At 48.5% G+C, this 20,849-nt stretch overlaps 1 protein-coding gene across 5 annotated transcripts in view; it reads right to left on the bottom strand.

Annotated features, from left to right (window-relative positions):
• Nucleotides 1-20,849, bottom strand: part of AK9 (adenylate kinase 9) — an 829,950-nt gene that overhangs the window by 265,365 nt on the left and 543,736 nt on the right. For all 5 annotated transcript variants that reach the window (XM_029595283.1, XM_029595287.1, XM_029595288.1 and 2 more), the window contains 2 exons: nucleotides 20,434-20,653; nucleotides 5,242-5,310 (listed from right to left, as the gene is read on the bottom strand). In XM_029595283.1, coding sequence (XP_029451143.1) covers nucleotides 5,242-5,310; nucleotides 20,434-20,653 — 289 coding nt within the window. The remainder of the gene's footprint in view (nucleotides 1-5,241; nucleotides 5,311-20,433; nucleotides 20,654-20,849) is intronic.

Below are 20,849 nucleotides of genomic sequence, written 5' to 3'. Positions count from 1 at the left end.
ATTGCTAATTCCTCCCCTCTGGAGGAGGAGAGCGTAACAGATTGCTAACTCCAGTGAATCCGGCTGAAAATATTTGAAACACATTTAACTCCAGTGAATCCAGCTGAAAATATTTCATCGAAGCGATCTAAACCTGGAAATGAAGGGAGCTCTACCGACTGATTGAGATGAAATGATGAGACAACCTTAGGGAGAAAGGAAGGAACAGTCTGCAACGAGACCCCTGAATCCATAATTCTCAAAAAGGGCTCCCTGCAAGATAACGCCTGAAGCTCCGACACCCGGCGAGCCGATGAAATAGCCACAAAGAAAACCGTCTTTAGGGTAAGGTCCTTCAACGTCACCCTCTTCAGGGGCTCAAAGGGCTCCGCACACAATGCCCTGAGAACGAGATTGAGGTTCCACAAAGGACAAGGATTCCATACCAGAAGGCACAAATGTTTCACCCCTCAGAGAAAACGCGCAACGTCTGGATGCGCCACTAAAGCTACCCCTTGAACCTTACCCTGAAAGCAACCTAGGGCCAACACCTGCACCCTTAGAGAGTTGCATGATAAGCCCTTAGACAAGCCGGCCTGTAAAAAGGACAAGATATCTGGCACCAAAGCCTGAAAGGGGCTCACTTCATGTAATATACACCAAGACTAAAAAATTCCCCACATCCTGGTATAAGCCAGGGAAGTAGAGGGTTTCCGCGATTGTAAGAGGTTAGTGACTACTGCGTCCAAATATCATTTTCTCTTCACACGTTGCCTCTCAAAAGCCATGCCGTGAGACAAAAGTGATCCGCCCCGTCCATACAAACAGGTCCCTGGCATAGAAGATTGGGAAGGTCCCGAAACCTCAGAGGACACTCTATCATCAGGTTGACCAGGTCCGCAAACCATGAATGCCTCGGCCACTCCGGAGCTACCAGGATTACCTCTGACAGGTGAACCTCTATTCGGCTCAGCACCTTGCCTATGAGAGGCCACGGCAGAAACACGTATAGGAGTATGTTCCTTGGCCAAGCGAGAACCAGGGCATCCACCCCTTCGGCTCCCAGCTCCCTGCGTCGACTGAAGAAACGAGGAGCCTTGGCGTTGTGGAACGTTGCAATCAGGTCCATCCACGGAGTGGACCACTTGTTGCATATGATCTGGAACGCCTCGGGAGAGAGCTCCCACTCCCCGGGGTCGACAATGTTCAGGCTGATTTCCTCAGTCGCCACAGGCTCGATCCTGGGGAGTGGGAGCTCTCTCCCGAGGCGTTCCAGATCATATGCAACAAGTGGTCCACTCCGCGGATGGACCTGATTGCAAGCCACCGATTGATGTAAGCCACCGCAGTTGCGTTGTAGGACAGACCTCTGACAAACTTTCCCTGCAGGAGAGGTAAGAGAGCCTGTAATGCTAAGCGAACTGCTCTGGTTTCCAAGTGATTGATCGACCACCTAGCTTCTTCCGCCGACCATTGCCCCTGCACCGACTTCTCCTGACAAACCACTCCCCAGCCAGAGAGACTGGCGTCCGTAGTAACCACCGTCCACTCGGGAACCTCCAGGGGCACCCCGCAGCTCAAGTTGTCCGCGAGGAGCCACCAATCGAGACTGAGACGCGCAGAGTCTGTAAGAGGAAGCTTAAGGTGAAAGAGCTCAGACACCGAATACCAACGGGAGAGTAAGGCTGATTGCAGAGGTCTCATATGAGCAAAGGCCCATGGAACTAACTGCAGAGTGGAAGCCATTGACCCCAGGACCTGTAAATAATAAAAAACTCTGGGAGGACGTTAGGATAACAAATCTCGGACTTGCTCCTGAAGCTTGTTGATTCGATCCCCCGTCAGAAAACTCTCCCCTGACGTGTGTCGAAGAGGGCTCCTAGGAACTCCAACGACTGGGAAGGGACCAGGTGACTCTTGGCAAGATTGATCACCCACCCGAGAGATCGTAACAGTTGAAGTACTCGTTGCACCGCCGACCGGCAGAGAGACTCTGATTTCGCTCGAATCAGCCAGTCGTCCAGATAAGGATGAACATACAGCCCTTCCCTCCGGAGCTGAGCTGCCACCACAATCACTTTGGTAAAGGTCCTGAGCGCCGTGGCCAGTCTGAACAGCAGGGCCTGAAATTGAAAATGCTTCACCATGATGGAGAAACGCAGAAACCTCTGGTGGTTGGACCTGATGCCAATATGCAGGTACGCTTCTGTGAGATCTAGAGATGACAGGAATTCTCCCTTGTGAACCGACACAATGACCGATCTGAGGGTCTCCATGCGAAAGCATGGGATCCGAAGGCATCTGTTGACTCTCTTGAGATCGAGGATGGGGCAAAAGGTGCCTTCCTTCTTTGGTACCACGAAGTAAATGGAGTAGCGTCCCTTGCGGCATTCTGTGGGAGGAACTGGACAAATTGTTCTAAGATTGAGGAGGCACTGCAGGGTGTCCTGCACCGCCCTCAGCTTTTCTGCGTATAAGCACAGAGAGACGAGAAAACGGTCCTGAGGGCGTTGTACAAAATCTAACACATAGCCATGTCTTGTGATGCTGAGGACCCAATGGTTGGACGTTAGTTTGACCCATTCCTTGTAAAACAGAGACAACCTGCCCCCTATCAACAGAACCAAGGAAAGGGCAATCCTGGTAACATTGGGAAGACTTAGGTCCTCCCGCTGCTTGGGGAGCACCTGCTCTACCAAAGCGATGCCCTCGAAAGGACTGTGACCAGGATTGTTGCGATGCCCTTGAAAGGACTGTGACCAGGATTGTTGCCTGCCCGAGTTTTGCCGAAAGGAAGAACCCAACGACCGCGAGGACCGGAATCTCCTATTCCCTCGAAAACGTGACCTAGGGGGGAAAGGAACTCCTCGCTCTAGGCTTGTCCTCAGGAAGCTTATGGACCTTATTCTCCCCAAAGGATTGAATTATATCCTCTAGGTCCTTTCCGAAGAGGAGCTTGCCTTTAAAAGGCAGAGAACCCAGCTGAGCCTTCGAAGAAATGTCTGCAGCCCAGTTCCGAAGCCATAGTAATCAAGCCAAGACTGCTGATACCATAGACCTGGGCGAGGTTCGTAAAAGATCATAAAGCGCATCCACACTGTAAGCCACCGCTGCCTCCAGACGACCGGCTTGGATGGCCTCCTCCTCCGTAAGCGAGGGGCAACTGTAACTGCTAGACCCAGCGGAGTCCTGCCCGCAAGGAAAAAATACTACACATAGCAGCGCCAAAACTTCGAATATCTTCATAAACTGAACTTCCAGCTTATGATCTTGAAGGTCCTTGACGGCTGTCGCCCCTGTAACTGGAATAGTGGTCTTTTTAGTGATGGCTGACATAGCCGCATCCACCTTGTGAACCCATAGGAGATCCAGAGCCTCTTCTAGTAAGGGGTACAGTTTGTCCATCGCTTTACTGACCTTGAGGCCCAAGTCTGGAGTACCCCACTCTGAATTACAAATCCGTAACTGAGAGGTGAAATGGAAAAGACTGACCATGACTGGATCGATCGAGCCCATGCGGGAGTCCTCTGGAGGGGCATCAATACCCAACTCCTCCAAAATTGCGGGAATAAGAGAGCCAAGCTGGTCTTTCCTAAAGAGATGGACCACCTTAGGATCATCCCCATCCACTTGGGAGCCGGGATTAGATGAAAGACTCTGGACCCCCTCTACTGCATCCTGAGGAGGCTGGGCCCCTGGCTCTAGGTCCTCTGGTTCCAAGGACTCAGAGGAAGAATCCGGTTGTGGATGGGAGGAGTTGGTCTGGAGGGTACGCTTAGGTTTAGGAGCCCCCACAACCTCTGCAGACCTAGCTTTCTTAAGAGGTAGCACTGCCGTTTTCTCCGAAGACAGGACTGCGCGGGAACGACCGCTACCCCCGCATGCTTCCTAGCTGACCTCCGGGCCTTAAAAGCCCTATGCAGCTGGAGGATGAAATCCGAGGAAAAAGATGAGGAGGCGTCTGAGGCCCCCTCGGAGCTCTACTCCACCGCTCCAACATTTCCATCACCAGAGGCACCCCCCTCGGGGGCAGAGGACTTCGGAGAAAGGGGAGGAGGGGATTCCCCTCCCCCCATCGCTGCTCGCATTGCCGCGTGAAAGATGGACAAAATGGCTTCCGTTCTCGCACTAAGTGGGAATGGATCTATGGCAGGCACTCGGCGCGGTCCTGAAATGATGCTCCCAAACGCCAAAGACATGCCTTCCCCTCCCCCCCCCCCCCGGGGGAGGCAAGCAGAGCAGACCCCATCACACGTAATGCATCAGGGCTGAAAAGTAAAGGCAAGATTAGCAGCCGAAAGTGAGCCGCTGCAAAAGGAGAAACCGGCGCCAAGGAGGGAGGAACGCCGTGAAACAAAGAAGAATGTTCAGCTTTTTTTTTTTTTCCAACCTGGTCAGACGTCCTGTCCCGAATGAGGAGAGTGAGCCGGGCTCCCCGGTATCACCTCAGTGGCTTAGGGGAGCTGCAGCAGGATCCTCGACCCCCGGCTCCATTAGCCTCATAACCAGGGGGGATGGTCCCCTCAGGACCTGCCAAACCCCCTGGGAGGCTTCACACCAAAGGTTAACTTCAAACCCTTTTTTTTTTAAAATAAAAAAATAGACCAGCTAAAATAACTCCCTAAAAGGATCCCCCTATCTAACCTTTTTTTTTTTTTTTTTACAACTAAGGACTAACTACAGACTGCAGGACTTTGCACCTCCACCATCTGCTGGAGCTAGAGAAATACTGACAGATTGTGGATGGCACCTCAGGTTATAGGGCAGAGTCAGTCAAAACGTCTCTGTCTCCATCTGCTGGTGGGGAGGCAAAACCCAGGAGTCTGGACTGATCTGGGTATGTACAGGGAATGAGGGATCATGGAATGAGGGTGAAAGGGGATAGACTCAGGAAATATTTCTTTACAAGGGTGGTGGAAGCATGGAACAACCTCTCAGTGGTAGTGATGGAGGCAAGGACAGCATCAAAATTCAAGAGAACAGGGAATAAAATGGAGGAGTAATAAAACTGAGCAAGAGATGTGAACAGGCAAACTGGATGGGTCATATGGTCTTTATCTGCCATCATTGTTCTATGTTTCCATGTCCCTTCCCTGACTAATAGGCTGAAGGATCCCATGGCAGCCATGGAATTTCAAGATGATATGTTCTTCCAAAGACCACCCCCGAGATGGTCCTTGCCTCATGCTGTTAATTATCACTAAACACCCTTCTGAAAGGATCAGGTCTTGATTTCCTTGCTTAAATTCTCAGCATGTTTACCTCTTCGCTCTCTTTGGCCTTGCTTCGCTCAGCTAAAATTTCTGCCCTTCTTTTTTTGATCTGTTCGTCCTGTCAGAGAAAGGAAAGCATTAGTGTTCTGAAATTACTAGTGAATATTGGAAAACATTCAGAGACTCAAAGGTCAGTTTTCAAAAAAACATAAAATGGATAAATTATCCGGCTAATGTCAGTTTGATAAGTTATCAAGGATACTCAGCGGGAGAAACATCCCGTTGAATATCCACTAATAAAATTATCCAAGTATATCTACCCAGATAAATTTGAAACCTAACTGTTATATTTGAATATTTCTAGTTAGGTTTCAAAGTTACCAGGAACATGTACCCGGATAGCTTAAATCTTAATTGGCTATATTCTTTCAGTTAAGTTGCAATTCCAAGTTACAAGAAGTATAAGCAGGCCTACTAGCTCAATCCCCCACACTTCCACACCAGTGAAACAAATGTTGGCCCTTTGTGGCTGATTTCCCCTCACACAACATTGTGAGCCTATCGGTCTTAAAAGCCTCAATTTCACTCCTTGCACCCCAAATTGCCCAAATAAAATAATGAGAAAGGCCTCCTCCAGAAAGCCTTCTCTTCCTGCCTCTTCCTGCCTGTCAACCCAACCCTCCTCTTCCTGCCTGTCAACCCAACTTAACCCCTTCCACCCCATCTGAAACCCCACAAACCCTTTACCATGGCCAGCTCAGAACAATGTCCAACTTCTCAGCACATCCATCGTTGATCTGACAGGCTTGTTTGTTTTATTTTTTAAACTTGGAATTGTTACTTATCCAGCTAGATTCTTTGGGTGCAATATTCAAAGCTGGCTGGATATGTAACTTAGCCAGATATGACCTATCCGACTAAGTTACAAGGGATAATCAGCGGCATGTCTATGCCACAGAATATCCGCATACAAGCCACTACCTTAGCTGGATAAGTTATATCCTGCTCGTTGGCAGGTTTAACTTACCCATGTAACTTATCTGGCTAAGGCTAAATAACTAGATATTCAGTAGCTGCTAGATAACCAGATAAGTCCTACTAATCTGGCTATCAAGCACTGAGAATATTGAGCCCTTTGAATCTAGCCAGTTAAGGTTAAAGTTATCTGGAAATACCTTCCCAGATAACTTTAATTCTGTTGTTGGCCACATCTTGAGTTAGCTGAACAACTTATGCAAATAACTCCAGATATCAGAGAGATTTTAAATCAGATCTGTCCCGGAACACTGCCAAAATGCCTCTTACTTTTCCAGATAAAATTTATCCAGGTAAGTGCCAACAATGTTCAAAACTTGGCATTTATTTACATTATTATCTGCCTATAGTGGACAATCCATACTAGGCAGATTACTATAGCCCAAACGTTATCTGTCTAAATGCCTGTGAATATCAGTCTCTCAGTAATTTCCTTTCAAGAGATGGAGACAAATTCTTTATAAAAGTAGTCTATGAATTTGTGAAACAAAGTTCTTGCAAAGGAACTCTTGAGTTGTCATAATGGACATCACAGTGTTAGGTTTTTGTAATATCAGTTGGTATGTGAACCCTGGGCCTAAGTGAGATGTGGTACCACCCATGGGGAGGAGCCCTGTGAGCCTCACTGTCGGGAGGCTAGGTCTCAGCTGATGATAGACACGGAAGCAGTATAGAGTCTTTATTAAAGAGATAGTAGCACTACCTGAGGAGCGGGGGGTGCCAGAGAGAAGGTCACACAGACACAGGGTCGGTGGAATAGGAAATGCCCAGAGGGAATACCTCCATAGCGTTGGTAGAATTCCATGGAGCGGGTACACCGAAGAGGTCTCCTGTGGAGATGGTAGTGGCCTGCGAGGCGGGGTACACCGAAGAGGTCTTGGTAGAGATGGTAGTGGCCCGCAGGGCGGGGTACTCCATTAGTGTCCTCAGTAGAGATGATAATAACCCGCAGAGCAGGGTATGCTGGTGGGGTCCTCTGTGAAGCTGACAGCGATCCGCAGAGTGAAGGGCACAGTCGAGGCCCTAGGTGGAAGTGACAATGGCCCGCAGAGCGGGGTACCCCGGTGAGGGTCCTTGATAGAACTGGTAGCGGTCCGCAAGGCGGGGTGCACCTATGAGGTCCTTGATAGCATGGTAATGATTCGTATTGCGGGTATCTCTGAAGGAGTCCTCTGTAGCGATGGTAATGGCTCACAGCATGGGGTACAACAGAGAGGCACTTGATAAAGTAGAAAGTGATCTGCAGGGTGGAGTATTCACGAAGAGCAGTGTTGGTTCCAGGGAAGCCCCTGGGAACGGGGCAGGCAAAGTTCCAGGCGTCAGGCCCTCCGAGGAGCATATAGCCAGGATGAGAGAGAGACCCCCGAGGAGTGGGTACCTGAGATGTCCACATCGGAACAGGAACTGGAACGCAGGGTCCTCAGGAAGCGAGGCGGAATTAGCAAGGATGAGGCTCTTTGCCAAACTGTCTTAGGGTAGGGCCAGCAGGTTTAAATATCCAAAGGTGATGATGTCATCTGGAGGGGACGCCCCCATGGTTCTTGCCAAGACGTGGATAAGACTGGCCCATGTGCGCACGCGCCTAGAGGGACCTGATGGCAAGATGGCAGTCGGCGGCGTCCGTGCCAACCCGGGAGGCCTGGGAGTGGTAGGCGGGTCATCGGTAGCTAGTGGAGGCTGCCAATCTACCCCATGGAGTCAGAGAAGCAAAGAAGGAGGTGAGCAGTAGTGGTCGTAGCCGTCTGCGGCCGACTGGCATAACAGTACCCCCCTTCTAAGGGCCCCTACCAGTGGGATTTTGTTTTCCAGGATGTGAAGCATGGAACTGTCTGATCAACTCCTTGTCAAGGATGTTAGTAATGGGCTCCCAGCTGTTCTCTTCGGGACCAAATCCTTCCCACAAGATCAGATATTCCCAATGTTTCCTGTGCTTTCTTACATCCAAGAGGTCCTCTACCTGATAGGTGATATTGTCCTCCAAAGTTAGAGGTTGAGGTTCAGGAGGTTTCTTGGAGAATTCTAAAAGGATGAGTGATTTTAACAGCAAGATGTGAAAAGCGTTATGGATTTTGAGCGAAGTGGGTAGGCGAAGGCTGTAAGTGACTGGCCCCAGCCGGCAAAGTATAGGAAAGGGCCCGATGTATCTGGGAGCAAAGTGGGCAGAAGGCAACTTTAGATGAATAAAGCGGGTGCTGAGCCACACCTTGTCACCAGGGTTTAACTGAGGAGCTGCCCGATGGTGGGCATCATAGAACTTCTTCGATTTTAGAGCTGCTTGTTGCAATAATTGCTTAGTATGCTCTCAAAGTTGATGCAGTTCTTGAGCGGATGCTTGTGCAGCTGGTGAGAGTACAGACAGAGGAATTGGAAGAGGAGGTAAAGGCTGACGTCCGTACACAACTTGGAAGGGGGGTGATCCTGTGGCCGAAGACTGATGGGAGTTCAAGGCAAACTCGGCCCACGGCAATAAATTGGACCAATCGTTCTGCCAGGAATTCACGTACTCTCTAAGGAACTCCTTCAGAGTATGATTGGTCCTTTCTGTCTGTCCATTGGCCAGTGGATGACAGGCTGATGTAAGGTCCAGTGCGATGTCAAATTTTTTACACAGCGACCTCCAGAACTTGCTGTGAACTGGACGGCTCTATCCAAGAGGATGTGTCTCGGGAGTCCATGAAGATGAAAGATGTGTCTGATGAACAGTTTACCTAGCTCTGGAGCTGAAGGCAGGCTGGGTAATGCCATGAAGTGAGCCATCTTCAAAAAGCGGTCCACGGTGACCCAAATGGTATTGTTACCACTGGAAGATGGTAGGTCTACAATAAGGTCCGTGGATATATGTGTCCACAGCTCGCTAGGTGCAGGAAGAGGTTGTAGGAGGCCCCAAGGACGGCCTGTCAGCGGTTTTTGACGAGCACAAGTGGGGCAAGATTCCACATAGGCTTCAGCGTCCTGTTTCATGGTCGGCCACCAATAGTACCTCTGGAGTGTAGCAAGCGTTCTTGCTTGCCCGGGATGACCAGAGAGCAAAGAATCAGCGCCCATCTGAGGATTTTCTTGCGAAAAGGCTGGGGAACCACCGTATTCCTGGATGGCACCATGTGAATAGCAGAAAGGAGTTCCTTAGTAGGGTCGATGATGTGCCGGGGAACATCTGGGACATCATCAGTAGTAAATGAGCGAAGAGGGCATCTGCTCGCACGTTATTAGCTGGTCGGAACCAAAGCAGAAATTTAAATAGGGTGAAAAAAAAGAGACCAACGGGCTTGTCTTTGGTTCAGGCGTTGGGCGTGATGGAGGTACTCGAGGTTCTTGTGATCCGTATACACTATTATTTGATGCTGTGCTCCTTCGAGCCAGGGGCGCCACTCTTCAAAGGTCAATTTGATCACCAGCAATTCTTTGTCTCCAATCCCGTAATTGCTCTCAGCTGGAGAAAAGCATCGGGAAAAGAAGGAACACGGGTGTCAGGTATGGTTAAGAGAATGCTGGCTGAGCACAGCACCAATATCGACATCTGAAGCATCTAGCTCAACGATGAACTGTCGTTGGGGGTCCGAATGGCGCAGGCATGGTTCTTGCAGGAATGCGTCCTTAAGTTTCTGGAAGGCAGATACTGCTTCGGGTGACCATTGGGATGGGTAAGCTCCCTTCCGTGTCATGGCCATGAGTGGAGCAGTTAGTGTCGAATAGTGGTTGATGAAGGATCGTTAGTAATTAGTGAAGCCTAGAAATCTTCGGAGTACCTTGAGACCCAGTGGCTGGGGCCAGTCTCAGATGTTTTTATCTTCTGCGGATCCATTTGAAATCCCTGGCTAGAAACCACATAGCCCAGAAAAGGGATGGATTCCTTGTGAAAAGAGCATTTTTCTAGCTTGGCATACAACTGGTTCTCCCTTAAGTGTTGTAGGACGTTGATGACGTCCCGACAGTGGATTTGAGGGTCTTGGGAAAAAACCAGGTTGTCGTCCAAATAGACCACGAAACAGCTGTAGAGCATGTCTCTGAAGATTTCATTCATCATATTCTGGAACACCGCAGGCGCATTGTAGAGGCCAAATGGCATGACCAGAGATTCAAAATGGCCGTCACGGGTGTTAAAAGCGGTTTTCAACTCATCGCCTTGGCGTATTCTGATCAAATTATAAGCTCTCCTAAGGTCCAATTTGGTGAATGTCTTAGCCCCTGGAGTCTGTCAAATTAATGAAATCAACCAGAAGTTCAGAAATTAATGGCAGGGGGTAGCAATCCTTCTGTGCGATTCCATTTAAGCTGCGGTAATCTATGCACAGCCAGAGGGAGCCGTCCTTTTTCCCTACAAAAATGAACCCTGCTCCAGCAGGGGATTTGGAGGGATGAATAAAGCCTTTGGCCAGGTTTTCCTTTATGTATTTGGACATGGCTTTGGTTTCGGTTAATGAAAGTGGATAGACTCTTCCTCGAGGAGGCTCAGTATTGGGCAACAAATTGAATGAGCAATCAAAGGAGCGATGCAGAGGTAAGGCATCTGCAGCTTTCTTAGAAAATACATCCTGGAAGGAGGAATATTGTGATGGAAGACCTGGGACAGATAGCTGTGTGGCCAGGCAAGGCATCGGGGGTCTCCAAACATTCTTCATGGCAATAGTTACCCCAGTCAAATTGTGGAGTATGTATTTTCAGCCATGGCAATCCTAGAAATACTTGTCCAAAATCAAAAAAGAGTTTCTGTATGCAGAGATCCTGTGCAAAGGTGAATAGGGATCGTGGAGAAGGCAACTTCGCCAGGTAAAGGTTCGCCATGGATAGACGAAAGTAACAATGGCGTTGGCATATGGACAGTGGGAATTTGTAAATGTTCTACAAGTTGCTGGAGAATAAAGTTTCCCCTGGCTCCAGAGAGTAGGATTAAATGGTCAATTTTCTCAGTGGAAAAGGGTAAACAGTGGAGTACCTCAGGGATCTGTACTTGGATAGATGCTTTTCAATATATTTATAAATGATCTGAAAAGGAATACAGATGAATGAGGTAATCAAAATTGCCAATTACTCAGAGTATTTAAATCACAAGCGGATTGTGATAAATTGCAGGAGGACCTTGCGAGACTGGAAGATTGGGCATGAAATTTAATATGGACAAGTGCAAGGTGATGCATATCGGGAAAAATAACCCATGCTGTAGTGACATGATGTTAGTTTCCATATTAGGTGCTACCACCCAGGAAAAAGATCTAGGCATCATAGTGGATAATACATAGAAATCGTCGGCTCAGTGTGCTGTGGCAGTCAAAAAAGCAAACAATGTAAGCAATTATTAGGAAGAAAATGGTGAATAAAATGGAAAATGTCATAATGCAGGACTAAGGACTGAGGCTGGTCAGGACTGAAAGCTGAGATCAGACAGGACTAGAGATGCAGAATTCAGGGCTGGAAGCTGAAACAAGACTGAGGTTAAGGCAATGACTAGGCACAGGAAAAAGACAGGACCAGACAGGACAAGACTAGACTAGACAGATAACAGTGACAGCCAAGAGACCATACACAGAAGACCCAAAGGTCACTTAGGCAGAAGGCCTGAGAAGGCTGCAGAACTAGGCTGAAAGCCAAAGAGGCCACAGGACCAGGCTAGAGCAGAAAGCTTGAGAAGCCACAGTGCAAATCTTAGCGGAAAGCTTAGGAAAGCCACAGAGCAAAACTAGAGCAGAAGGCTTGGGAAAGCCATTGAGCAAAACTGGAACAGAAGGCTTAGGAAAGCCTCAGATCATTCAGAGACTTGGGGCCAAACAGGGAGCCGAGGAGACTTGATGACAAGGCCCTGAGTATAACCAGGAGCAGGGTTAAATAGTCTGGACCCAACTGAGTCATGGGATTATGGTAGCTATGACTGGAGAGAAAGTAATAGCAGCTCCCCATGGGCCTCTGGTGGTTGGGAGGCTGCACAACAGGAAGAATCACAACAGCTCTGGAATGCATGGTAGGCTTTGAATGGAAGTTTGCTTGTTTTTGTTATAATCAGTTCTTTATTTTTTATAAGCTGTATTGCAGTTTTTATTTGCTTTTTATTCTTTATCTTTATCTTTGTAATTGTATTGGTTGTATGTTATTGGTTTATTATGTACCTATTTTAACCCACCAAGAACTTTGAATTGGGTGGGCTAAACATTTTTTAAATAAGTAAAATAAAAAAATATAATGGAGATTCCCACTTGGAGAGGATGTAGGGATATTTAAAAAATGGGAAAAGCTTGGATTTATTTATATTTATTTATTTAAAAATGTTTCTATACCGCTTTTCCAAACAAAGTTTAGTCAAAACGGTGTACAAAAGATACAAATCATAAAAATAAAAACAAAATAACATAATTAAAAATTACACAAATCTTATAATAAAATAAAAATACAATAAAACAAGTTCATAAGTTATTAAATCCTAACAAAAACAAAATAAGCGCCATCTTCTACATTATCGCGGTATAAAGGAGGAAAACTGAAAAATGGATGGTTATGCGTTGTGTAAAGTGGTTAATGTTTATTTGAAGTAATTTTGAAAGCAATCTGAAACAGGTGGGTTTTTAAGGATTTCTTGAAGTGAATTGGATTGGATAGTAATCTTAATGAATCTGGCAATGCATTCCAAAGAATGGGACCTGCTACTGAAAAGTCCCTTTTTCTTGTAATATCTAATTGTGCTTGTCGAGGTGAAGGCGTGTCTAAGAAGATTTTTGTTAGCGATCTCAAATGTCTAGTGGGTTTGTAAATATGGAGTAGAGAGCAAAGCCAAGTGGAAGAAGAGTTGTGAATGAGTGAATGGATAATGGTAAGGATTTTGTTCTGTATTCTAAATTTTATTGGTAACCAATGATAAGTCTGAAGTATTGGAGAGATGTGATTTCTAATGGAAGTACCTGATAGGATACGTGCTGCCGCATTATGGGCTAATTTTAATGGTTGGATGGCATTATCGGGGAGACCTAGATAAAGAGAATTGCAGTAATCGAGACCTGAAAGGATAGACTTGAAGGATAGTACGGAAATCTCGAAAGAACAGTAATGGACGAAGACGCTTCAGAAGTTGTAGTTTATAGAAAGAATTTCTTGTCACTGTTGAAATGTGTTGTTTCATGGTTAGGTCTGTATTGATAGTTACACCAAAATTTTTTGCATGATTAGAAATTGGAATAGAGAGACTATTAAAGAGAAAATGAGAGGGGGGGGGGGGGGGGGGGGGGCCGGCCGATAGAAGATTCTGAGATAGAGGTGAGATGAACAATTTCTCTTTTACTGGATTTAGTTTTAACCGGTTGTGTGATAGCCATGTGCTAATGGTTGTTAGATATAAGGAAACTAAAGAAAGAGTGTCTGACCAGGAATTGTTGCGGTTCTGGCCGCGAGCGCTGCGACCAGACCCTTACCTCCGTGTTCCTGGACTTGTTCCTGCTTTCGTTGGCCTAGTTCGCGGCCTGTTCGGTGGCGTCCCCACGAGGGCCGCACCGCCGGGAAGCCTCCCATGGATGCCCTGTCTCTAGGCGTGCACGCGCCACTTGGGCACTTTTCTAGGCCGTTTCCCGCCAGTGGTGACTCCGCCCAATTCCTGACGTCAGACGCCGCAGCCTTGATAAGCCGGCCGCAGACACTCAGTCTTTGCCTTGCAACGGGTTTACCTCCTGGTTCCCTGTTGCGTTGTGCCCCGGAGTGACCTGCCTTGCTATTTGCTCCATTCCTGTTTGCCTGCTACAGTACCTGCTTGGTTCCTGCTTGCCAGCTACAGTACCTGCTTGGTTCCTCCTCAATGTACCGTTCCTGTTACCCTGGAATATCCTGGAGGTTCTTTTGAGACGATGGCGTTCCTGGATTCGGGAGCCAGAGGTAATTTCATCCTGCAGGACCTAGTCTCCCTGCTGTGAATCCCTACACATAAACGGGAGGCCCCGTTACGAATTACCTGTATCCAGGGGACGCTCCTTCCAGGACCTGTCCTGATGTCCACGGTACCCATTACTGTCCGCACCGGGGCGATCCATTCGGAGAAGATAGCCTTCCTAGTGTTGGATAAGGCTGTCCACCCTGTGGTGCTAGGGTTGCCGTGGTTACAGAAGCATTCACCCACGATTCAGTGGGATACGTTACAGATTGTCAAGTGGAGTCCTTTCTGTTTAGCTAATTGTATGAAAGTGCCTAAGATTCCTGCACTTCCGTTGATGCACTCTGTCTTAGGTCCCCCTGCACCTTATGAGGACTTTACAGACGTATTTTCCAAGACCAAGGCAGAGATCCTTCCGCAGCTTCGTCCGTATGACTGCGCTATAGACTTGTTACCTGGTACTATGCCTCCCCGAGGAAGGGTGTATCCCTTATCGTTACCTGAGACCTGGGCCATGTCTGAGTACATTTCAGAGAATTTGGCCAAGGGGTTCATTCGCCCGTCCAAGTCGCCTGCAGGGGCAGGCTTCTTCTTTGTCAGCAGGAAGGACGGCTCGCTGAGACCGTGAATAGACTATCAAGGCCTAAATTCCATTACTAAGCAAGACCGTTACCCGCTCCCGTTAATCCCGGAGCGCCTCGATCGTCTCCAGGAAGCGAAGATTTTCACAAAGTTGGACTTACGAGGAGCGTACAACTTAGTCCGAATCCGTCCCAGAGACGAGTGGAAAACCGCGTTTAATACCAGAGACGGGCATTACGAGTATCTTGTGATGCCTTTTGGCTTATGTAATGCCCCGGCAGTGTTCCAGCACCTTATGAATGAGGTGTTGCGGGATCTTCTGAACACCTGCGTGATCGTTTACCTCGACGATGTGTTAATCTACTCCCAGGACCTGCCTTCACACCGTCAGCATGTGCGTCAAGTGCTCCAAATATTTAGGGAGCACGGTCTGTACGCGAAACTGGAAAAATGTAGCTTTGAGAAGACGTCCCTGCCGCTCCTGGGCTACATAGTCTCTGCAACCGGCTTTCAAATGGATCCTGAAAAAGTGGCGGCAATTAAGAATTGGCCCCGGCCTAAGGGCCTTAAAGCGTTGCAACGCTTCCTCGGTTTTTCCAATTTTTATCGTCACTTTATTCCTAACTACTCCTGTATTGTGGCCCCGTTGACTGCCCTCACCCGAAAGGGGGCCAACGCGGTGGATTGGCCTGTTCCTGCCTGCCAAGCCTTTGAGGCCCTTAAGGAAGCCTTCTTGTTAGACACCTGCCTTCGTCATCCGGATCCCAGCCGGCCCTTTGTGGTGGAAGTTGATGCCTCCAATGTGGCTGAGGGGGCCGTGCTGAGCCAGTACTCTGATTCTGGACAATTGCTACCCTGTTCATACTTCTCGAAGAAATTCTCTCCGGCAGAGAGCAACTACTGTGTTGGTGATAAAGAGTTGCTAGCCGTGAGACTTGCCCTGAAGGAATGGAGACAGTGGTTGGAAGGAGCCAACCATCCGGTTACGATTTACACCGATCACAAAAACCTAGCATTCTTGAAGCAAGCCCAATGCCTAAACCCAAGGCAAGCCCGGTGGTCGCTGTTTTTTGATCGGTTCGACTTTACCTTACGCTATCGACCCAGCTCTAAGAATGTTCGAGCCGATAAGCTCTCGCGCACTTCTGAGGTCGAAGAGACCCCTGACACGCCTCAGTATATTTTGGATCCTGTGAAAGTCAGTCTAGCAACAACCTTGGTGTCCTCCCAAGGGAAGACCGTCGTTCCACGTCGTTCCCAGAGAGCAGTTCGCACTTGGGTTCATGACTCCCTCACTGGGGGCCATGCTGGCTGTAAAGGGACTTTAGACTTGTTGAACAGATTCTACTGGTGGCCGATGGTGAGACAGGATGTCCAAGCTTTTGTGGGCTCATGCCCTACCTGCGCCGTTCAAAAGCCGCTCATCGGGAAGCCCAGGGGTCTGTTGCAACCATTGCCCATCCCGGTGGAGCCTTGGACACACATCTCCACCGACTTTGTCATGGATCTTCCCGTCTCAGGAGGTAATTCGGTCATTTGGGTGATCGTAGACTGATTCTCCAAGATGGCGCACTTTGCCCCTCTGCCAAAGTTGCCTTCTGCACCTGACCTAGCTAACCTTTTCGCTCAGCAAATCTTTAGACTTCACGGTCTCCCGCAGGATATAGTCTCCGATCGAGGACCCCAGTTTACTGCTCGTTATTGGAAGGCACTTTGCAAATGCTTCAATGTGCAACTTAGTCTTTCGTCTGCATTCCATCCTCAAAGTAATGGGCAAACAGAACGAACTAACCGAACCTTGAAGACTTTTCTCCGTTCGTTCATGAACGAATGCCAAGATAATTGGGCCAAGCTACTCCCGTGGGTGGAGTTCTCGTATAATAATCACTCGCATGCTGCTACTGGAGGTTCGCCTTTCCTGGTCGTCTATAGGAAGCAACTTCGATCGCCCTTGCCTTCACCTGAACCTAGTGCATTCCCAGCAGTGCAACTTTCAGCCCACCAGCTTCTTTCCTTGTGGACGTCTATCCAGGGAAAGATCCGTAAAGCCGCCCAGTCCGCCAAGAAATGGGCGGATAGGCATCGTCAGCCAGCACCTATCTTCCTCCCAGGAGACCATGTCTGGCTTAGTACCAAAAACCTACAGCTACGTATTCCATCTCGAAGACTAGCTCCAAGATTCTGTGGGCCTTTTCGAGTTGCCGAACAAGTGGGAGCAGTCTCGTACCGACTACACCTACCCTCCTCCATGCGCATACATGACGTGTTCCATGTATCATTGTTGAAGCCTCTTGTTTTATCCAGATACCACTCCCGGGCTCCTGAACCATCGGACCCTTCAGTACCGGACGAGGTTACATATCAAGTACGTGAGGTCTTAGATGTCTGGTTTCATCAACGCCAATGGGAGTACCTGCTTGCCTGGGAGGACTGCGGACCCGAGGATAATTCTTGGGAACCGGCCCGTAACATCCTCGACAAGGACTTATTACGGCAGTTCCATCTGGACCACCCAAGTAAACTCGGACCAGCTAAGAGGGGGCGTAAGAGGGGAGGTACTGTTGCGGTTCTGGCCGCGAGCGCCGCGACCAGACCCTTACCTCCGTGTTCCTTGACCTGTTCCCGCTTTCATTGGCCTAGTTTGCGGCCTGTTCGGCGGCATCCCCGCGAGGGCTGCGCCGCCGGGAAGCCTCCCATGGACACCCTGTCTCTAGGCGCGCGCCACTTGGGCGCTTTTCTAGGCCGTTTCCCGCCAGTGGTGACTCCGTCCAATTCCTGACGTCAGACGCCGCGGCCTTGATAAGCCGGCCGCGGACACTCAGTCTTTGCCTTGCAAAGGGTTTACTTCCTGGTTCCCTGTTGCGTTGTGCCCCGGAGTGACCTGCCTTGCTATTCGCTCCGTTCCTGCTTGCCTGCTACAGTACCTGCTCGGTTCCTGCTTGCCAGCTACAGTACCTGCTCGGTTCCTGCTTGCCTGCTCCAGTACCTGCTTGGTTCCTGCTTGCCTGCTCCAGTACCTGCTTGGTTCCTGGTTACTTGCTACAGTTCCTGCCTGGTTCCAGTACCCGAGTCCTCTACAGTTCTTGCCTGGTTCCAGTACCCGAGTCTTGCTACAGTTCCTGCCTGGTTCCAGTACCCGAGCCCCGTTACAGTTCCTGCCTGGTTCCAGTACCCGAGTCCTGCTACAGTTCCTGCCTGGTTCCAGTACCTGAGTCTTGCTACAGTTCCTGCCTGGTTCCAGTATCCGAGTCCCGCTACAGTTCCTGCCTGGTTCCAGTACCCGAGTCTTGCTACAGTTCCTGCCTGGTTCCAGAACCCGAGCCCCGTTACAGTACTGACCTACTGTCCTAGTCTGGTTCTAGTTCCCAGTCCTGATCCACTACCGCCTAAGTCCCAGCGGCCGGGCCTCTACAGACTCCTCCCGGGGGGGGGCTTCGGCTTCCAAGGGTGAAGCCACCTAAGTCCCAGCGGTTGGGCTCCTCCCAGGGGAGTACCAGCTTCCAGGGTGAAGAGCACCTCTATGTCCAGCCTGAACATCTGTCTCCCAGCCTGCCACATACTAGAGACATTGACCATCTTTCCCAGTCTCCTGCAGGTCGGCCCAAGGGTCCACTAAACTGAGACTCCCATAACAGGAAGTATTGTATGGAACCATGAACTATAAATCATCAGCATAGATTTTGAACTGTACATTTAAAGAAGATAGAATATGGCAGAGTGTTAACAAATAGATGTTGAAAAGAATAGGAGATAATGAAGAACCCTGAGGAACACCTGAAGCAATTGTGTAAGGATCAGAAGAGTGATTACCTATATTGACTTGCTGAGTGCAATTTGTGAGAAATGAAGAAAACCACTGTAAAACTGTGCCAGAGATACCTATAGATTTGAGTCCAGAGATGATAATCTGATGATCAACCATGTCAAAGGCTGCGGAGATGTCCAAGAAAATGATAATATAGTCTGTGTAAGAATCAAAAGCTCAAAATATGGTATCAAAATATGGTATCAAAAGAAGTTAACAGATTAAATTGACTGGACTAGTTTTGGATAATAATGTGTAGTTAGACTTTGCATCTCTGAGGGAGAAATACATTCTGGTACATATTGATTTTTATGTCTATCTGCAACTAAAAAACTAGAGTATAGAATTGGAAAGCAGTCTTTTAGTAAATGGAAAACTATATTGGAAAAGCCATGTGGTTATTACACATTGTTTAAAGGGGATCATATAAACAATTTACAAAGCTGTATTGCACAAGTGTATGGAAAATTAAACCATCAGACAGACTGGGAATGGCAATTAAGCTGCACATTAAAGGAAGAAGTCTGGGAGGAGATCAGGTTGAGATTGGCTAAGACTTCAATTTCAACCCAACTGGCAGAAATATCTATAAAGTATTTTACAGATGCTATTAGAGTCCATATAAATTGAAAACATGTATCTTTATGAATCGGATAAGCGTTGTAGGCAGTGTGGGGGCACTGGAACAATGGGGCTCCTTTGTAGAAGAACCTACAGAAACTTATTCTAGACATTACAAAAATGAATATAGAGTGGGATCCAAAAATATTTCTTCTTAAAGTGCTGGTGGAAGATGCATCAAAGAGCCTCAATAAATTAATCACTCACGGGCCGATACAGTAAAGTCCGCTGGAGAGCGGACGAACGCCCGCTCTCCCGGCGCGCGATTCTCTATTTAAATTAGATGACGCAATAAAAACGGGGAAAAGGAGGCGCTAGGGATACTAGCGCGTCCCTAGCACCTCCTTTTTGACAGGAGCGGTGGCTGTCAGCGGGTTTGACAGCCGACACTCAATTTTGCCGGCATCGGTTCTCGAGCCCGCTGACAGCCACGGGCTCGGAAACCGGACACCGGCAAAATTGAGCGTCCGGTTTTTTTTTACTTTTTTTACTTTTCGGGACCTCCAACTTAATCCCCTGTTTCAGATATTACCCAGGTTTGTACAAAGGATGGGATAGTGTTCCTCCATATAGCAATTAAGTTTCTCCATCTGGTAAACTCCCAATTTCCTTTTTTATACAGAGATCATGCTAGGAGAGTACTTTTTTCTCCACTGGACTGCCACCTCGTACCTAGCTGATATTACAATCTGACACAGCCGATACGCGTATACCCCCCCCCCCCCCGAAAACCTGCCCCAAGCTCCCCCTGTGTGCGCAAGATATGCGCATACTCCCCGAAAACCTGCCCCAAGCTCCCCCTGCGCGCACTGAGCCTATGATGCATAGGCTGCCGGCGCGTGCAAAGCCCCGGGATGCCTGTTGGGGGCGTGTCGGGGGGCGTGTTGCGGCCGGCGCGTCATCGGGGCGTTCTGGGGGCATGGCCGCGGTCTCTGGACCAGCCCCCGGACCAGACCATGGCGCGCCGACAGCTGGCCCGGCGCGCGCAAGTTACGCCTACCTCGGGCTGGCGTAACTTTCGTGATAAATGTAGGGGGGGAGGAATTAGTTAGGGCCGGGGGGCGGGTTAATTAGGGGAAGGGAGGGGAAGGTGTGGGGGGGGGGGTGGAAGGAAAGTTCCCTCCAAGGCCGCTCCGATTTCGGAGCGGCCTCGGAGGGAACGAAGACAGGCCGTGCGGCTTGGCGCGCGCAGGCTGCCAATTTTGTGCAGCCTTGCGCGCGCCGACCCCGGATTTTAAAAGCTACACGTGTATCTATTAAAATCTGGCGTACTTTTGTTTGCGCCTGGTGCACAAACAAAAGTATGCGCGGGCGTACTTTTATAAAATCTACCCCTTAATGAGGAACCAATGCTTTACCCTTATTTTTTTCTTTATCTCTTTTACTTTCTGCTTATATTTCTGTTTTTTATCCTGAATTCTCTTCCATTTTGCCAAACGTGAAGGAAGGAGGCGATTAATGATATCACTTTCTTCAGTTTCCAGAAGAAGTGCGACCTCGGGGTACAGCTCTTGTTCCGTCATGTACACAGCCTCTTCCATTGTGCTGGGGAAGCCATCAAGAATAAACCCTGTGGAGCTAGCAAAAAAAAGCAAAACATTGTTCAATTATTTACATTCTGCAATTCATCTAATACACTCTGAAAGTAGGAAAATTGGTAAAACAAATTCCAGGCCTTTTGACAAGCTGACACCCAATGTCCATGTCATTTGGGTGTGCCCATTGATATTCTGGAGCTCATACTTGCATGTGGATATTTTGGGCAAAATTATTT

The sequence above is a fragment of the Rhinatrema bivittatum genome, chromosome 3 (assembly GCF_901001135.1).
Source record: "Rhinatrema bivittatum chromosome 3, aRhiBiv1.1, whole genome shotgun sequence".
Classification (NCBI taxonomy): domain Eukaryota; kingdom Metazoa; phylum Chordata; class Amphibia; order Gymnophiona; family Rhinatrematidae; genus Rhinatrema; species Rhinatrema bivittatum.
The sequence above is the reverse complement of the archived record's forward strand: the minus strand, read 5'-3'. Positions and strand labels throughout refer to the sequence as shown.